At 38.4% G+C, this 5,426-nt stretch overlaps 1 protein-coding gene across 1 annotated transcript in view; it reads left to right on the forward strand.

Moving 5' to 3' along the window:
- Samd8 (sterile alpha motif domain containing 8) overlaps positions 1-5,426 on the forward strand; it is a 59,687-nt gene that overhangs the window by 47,819 nt on the left and 6,442 nt on the right. Inside the window, exon 3 of the mRNA XM_013025705.1 lies at positions 2,155-2,272. Within this exon, the coding sequence (XP_012881159.1) occupies positions 2,155-2,272 (118 nt within the window). The remainder of the gene's footprint in view (positions 1-2,154; positions 2,273-5,426) is intronic.

The following is a 5,426-nucleotide window of genomic DNA, read 5'->3' on the forward strand; positions in this document are numbered from 1 at the left end:
CCTGAACTCTGGGCCTGGGCACTGTCCCTCAGCTCTTCAGCTCAAGGCTAGCACTCTACCACTTGAGCCACAGCGCCACTTCCGACTTTTTTCTTATGTGGTGCTGAGGAACCGAACCCAGGGCCTCATGCATGCAAGGCAAGTGCTCTACCACTGAGCCACCTTCCCAGCCCCATGGGGAGGGTCATTTTTAAACATATAAAAGAAAAAGATTCCCCACATCTCAGTTCATTTGAATTTAGGAGAAAGAACATACTGCAGCCAGGGTCAAATGGTGCAGCTCATCAACCTCATCTTCACATCTTACAAAAACAGATTTCAGATTCAGGTGTGGCTTTGTAAACAAGTGAATATGAGGATAGGGGGCTGTATTACTGGTTTTGAACCTTATGGTATATGAACCTTATGTTAGATAATACAAACAAAATTCAGTCTAAAACAAACTCAAAAAAACAACTGGGCTGGGTGCTGGTGGCTCCTACCTGTAATCCTAGGAGGCTACTACTACGAAGGAGGCTAAGATTTGAGGCTCCCAGTTCAAAGCCATCTGGGACAAGAAAGTCTGGGATACTCTTATGGTCAATAAACTACCAAAAATGCTAGAATAGAGGCTGGGAAGGTGGCTCAGTGGTAGAGTGCTTGCCTTGCATGCATGAGGCCCTGGGTTTGATTCCTCAGCACCACATAAGCAGAAAAAGCTGGAAGTAGCACTGTGGCTCAAGTGGTAAGAGGGCGAGCCTTGAGCCTTGAGCTGAGGAACAGTGCCCAGGCGGAGTTCAGGCCCCACAACCAGCAAAAAAAAAAAAGCTAGAAGTAGAGTTTAAGTGATAGAGGGCTAGCCTTGAGCAAAAAGGCTCCAGGGGACAGCCTAGGTCCTAAGTTCTAGCCCCAGGACCAGAACACATACAAAAAAGAATCCTATACATAAAGTGTTCTTTGCTGGGAAAATAATGAACACATCTGTTTATATTATTTTGATGAGCCTTGTTATTGAGACACTACTGTTCATACAGTTTTAATAACTTACATTATTATCAGGTGACAATAAATGCATTGACATTGTTTTTATGAAAAAAAATACAGGAGGGGGGAAGGAAGAGAGAGTCTCAATGTGTAGTTCGTGTAGTTCATGATTACCCAATTACAATAATCAACAATTTCTTTCAGATATACTTACTATAAAACTTAGTACTTTCGCTGGGCATCTGTGGCTCACGCCTATAATCCTAGCTACTCAGGAGATCTGAGGACCACTGTTCAAAGCCAGCCCAGGCAGGAAACTTCCATGACACTCTTATTTCCAATAAACCACCAGAAAACTGGAAGTGACGCTGTGACTCAAGTGGTAGAGTGCTAGCCTTGAGCTGAAGAGAGAGCTGAGGGACAGCACTGAGGCCCAGAGTTCAAGCCCCACGACTGACAAAAACAACAACAAAAAACTTGGTGCTTTTTAGGGCTGAGAATGTGGATTGTGATAGAGTGCTTGTCTAGCATGCATGAATCCCTGGGTTCGATTTCTCAGTACCACATAAATAGAAAAAGCTAGAAGTAGCGCTGTGCCTCAAGGGGTTAAAGCTCTAGCTTGAGTGTAGAGAGGCTCAAGGACAGAGCCCAGGCCATGAGTTCAAGGCCCAGGACTGGCCAAAAAAAAACAAAACAACAACAACAACAACAACAACTTGGTGTTTTTTAAAAAAGGGCTTATTATTTTATAGCTTATGTTTAAGTTAGGAAAACTGAGTATTAGATAGCCAGTAAATCTGAGCAGCATTTTACCTCTTACTTACATTCACTTAACCATAAAGGATCTAACTTAAATTCAACATGTCAGACACTAGCCACATGCAGCTATTGGATTTAATTAAAATGAAATAAAATTTTCAAGCTTAATTTCTTAGTTATATTAGCCTCATTTTAAGTACTTAAGAGCCAGTGCAGCTCTATGAATGGACAATGTAGTTAGAACATTTCTATCACTGAAGAATTTTGTGGGATAATGATGCTTGATTATCTCTTAACATCCTGGACCTCTTCAAAACACTAGTAGTTTTTCTGCTTGCTTTCTCTTTAGGCAAGCATTTAATGACTGCGCTTTTTGTTTTGTTTTTGGTGTGGTTTCTTCTGATCTTCCCCCTTTGGTCACTTTGTTCACAGGTCAATTCTTCTTCGAAGGCTCTGTAGTCTGATGGGCACTGTATTCTTGCTTCGCTGCTTTACCATGTTTGTGACCTCCCTCTCCGTGCCAGGACAGCACCTGCAGTGTACTGGAAAGGTAGCCTGCTACCTACTTTTTGAATTGATGGCACAATATATGTAATAGTGCTAAGATTATGCTTTTACTTTAAAATATACTTTCTGGTATTTGCAGTATCGTTAGTAAACCTTTGGAAATAATCGGGTAACAATCTTAAACTGGACACTTATCCCCCTAATATTTCTATCTATGGTCATTAGTTTTACGCTTTTGAGCTAAAGAAAAAGGTTTCAGTTATCTCCTTTTCCTACATTTTTTTTCTCATTATTCTCAGCATTTTTGCATCTGCGTATGACTTATTCTGGTCCCATCATTGTCTTCTTCACTCCCATTTTTTAGATGTTGTAGTTTGAGCATATTCCACTTAAACTCCTTGTGGGATATGCAAAATAATAGTTTTTATTTTTTGTACTTTGTGACTTGTGATGTGCTATAGATATATTATGTCTCTGGTTAAACAGAAGATGAGAAATTATGCTAATGGGAACACAAAAAGAAAGTTATGAATTACTTTAAAAGTTTTTAAACTTATCTCATACCTCTGTGTGTGTGTGTGTGTGTGTGTCTGTGTCTGTGTGTGTACGTGTACACACAGTGGGTCTTGAAATGAGGGCCTGTAGTTCTCCTGAAGCTTTTTTTTCTCACAGCTGGCACTTTTCACACTTGAACCATATCTATTGCCTGTCACTTTGCTGGTTGGAGTCTCTTGGACTTTCTATCGGGCTGGATTTTAACTTCCATCCTCAGATCTCAGCCTTGGGAATAACTAGGATTGCCTGTGCAAGACTGGAACCAGCCCCTCACTTGTTCATTTTTTAATCAGGCTGGTTGGTCCTTTGCCACTTGAGTCATACCTTCACTTCTGTCTCAGTTGTTTTTGATATGTGAAATGGTTTATTGTGACTGGTTAAATTTGAAAAAAAATTTATTGTGTTTAAACTTTGATGTATTAGTTCCCAAATATTTAGATGAATATATCAACCGTCTTGTTGATGTTTCAATGGTGTTTGAAAGACAAAATAAGATATCAGTTTCTGTACTGTAATATAAATAGCTGATGTGCCTCTAAGAAAGATTATGAATCCAAAGGAGATCAAGAACTAAAAATAATACCCTTGAGCTAAAAGGTAACAAACTTCTCTAGGTATTAGGAATACTTAGGTTGAGCCCTAAGGAAGAGGAGATGGCGTAATATGACAAGTACAAAAAAAATTTTTTAAGGTAAAAGATGCTTGGAAGTTTTGTCGTCAAAATGGAAATTTTTTACTAATATAAAGTTCTATAAGTTTACTATAAAAATTCAAATTATATAGAAATGTATGCATTAAAAAGTGAAAAGAAGCCCAGCACTGGTGGCTCATGTCTATAATTGTAGCTACTCAGAAGGCTGAGACCTGAGGATTGAGGTTTGAAGCCAGCCTGATCAGGAAAGTCCATGAGACTCTTAACTCCAATTAACCACCAAAGGAAAAAAAAAAAAGCCAGAAGTGGAGCTGTGGCTCAAATGGTAGAGCTCTAGCCTTGAGCAAAAAAGCTCAGGGATAGCAACCAGGGCCAGAGTTCAAGCCCAGGACTGGCACCAAAAAAAAAAAAGAAAGAAAAAGAAAGAAAATCTGTTTTTTTTTTCATTTTACAAGCAGTACTGTTAACAGTATTGTGTATAGCCATAGAGACTTTTTTTTTATTAACGTCGTAATCATTTATTAAGCAGACTTACTGATTATGTAAGTTTATATAGGTAGATCCTCTTTTTTTTCTTTTTGTTGTTGCTGGTAATGGGATTTGAACTCAAGGCTCTGAGCTTACTTGGCTGGCACTCTACCACTTGAGCCATGAGCCCTGCCCCCAACACAGCTTTTTTTTTTCTGTCAGTCCCGGAGCTTGAACTCAGGGCCTAGGTGCTATCCCTTAGCTCTTTTGTTCTATGTTAAGGCTCTACTACTTTGAGCCACAGTTCTCCTTCCAGTTTTCTGGTGATTAATTGAAGATAAGAGTCTCACGGATTTTCCTGCCCAAGCTCAAGATGGCTTTGAACCACAATCCTCAGATCTCAGCCTCCTAAGTAGCTAGGATTATAGACATGAGCCACCATCACGCAGCTTTTGGCTGACTATTTTTGGAGATGAAGTCTCTCCGACTTTTCTTCTTAGGCTGGCTTCAAACCTACATCCTCTAGATCTTACCTCCCTTAGTAGCTAGAATTACAGGTGTGAGACACTAGTGTCCAGCTTAGCTAGATAGATCCATTTAAAATATTTTATTACAGCATTGTTCTAAGTATCTTGTTTTTAATTTAATAATGTCAGTATCTTTTTTCAGAAGAAATGCATGTAACCATATTTAGCTTAACAGATGTGCAATATTTTTTCCAGTCTCTAGATGACATACATTTTAGTTGTTTTTCAAATTTTACTACTTATAAGAAATGCTGTAGTAAACATCCACATTCATTTGTACTTTGTATATTTCCTTAAGTTACTGAAAGTAAAATTGTGGAGTTAGAGAGCATGCACATTAAAAAATGTGATATGTATTCCTAAATTGCCCATTTGAGTTTCTAGGCCACTTATTTGGACAAAGATACTTTCACATTTCTAAATAATTTGACTTTTTTCTGAAGAATAACATTAAGCCTTCAGGTATGTGTCCTTTGGGTTCCACATACATTGATAATGAGTTTATCATTCAAAAACAGTCATCAGAATGGTACTCATTCTTCTGATATTGTTTTGTTTCATATATACATATGTCTATAGGCTTCTCTGTCAGACATTTCTGGCCTTTTTCTAAAACTCATTCTTTTGAAACCACAAAAGAGAAGAAATTTAAACTCTGCTTTTGAAATTAGATGAGGAAAGAAAATAAATGTAGGACCTAGTTATTTTAATATTTTGTATAAAACATGAATATATATTACATTAAAGTAGACATGAATATATATTACATTAAAGGAGACTGTTCAGAGCAACATTTAGTATTTTACCATGAAGATAGTGTAACCTTATATTGACCCCATTCTTTGGCTATGTCTATTTTTCCCTGTAAGGAAAATAGTCAGGGGCTGAGAAGGTGGCTCAGTGGTAGAGGGCTTGCCTTGCATGCCTGAGGCCCTGGGTTCAATTCCTCAGCACCACATAAGCAAAAAGAAAAAAGCCGGAAGTGGAACTGTGGC

This window comes from Dipodomys ordii, unplaced genomic scaffold, assembly GCF_000151885.1.
Source record: "Dipodomys ordii isolate 6190 unplaced genomic scaffold, Dord_2.0 Scaffold86, whole genome shotgun sequence".
NCBI classification, from domain to species: Eukaryota; Metazoa; Chordata; class Mammalia; order Rodentia; family Heteromyidae; genus Dipodomys; species Dipodomys ordii.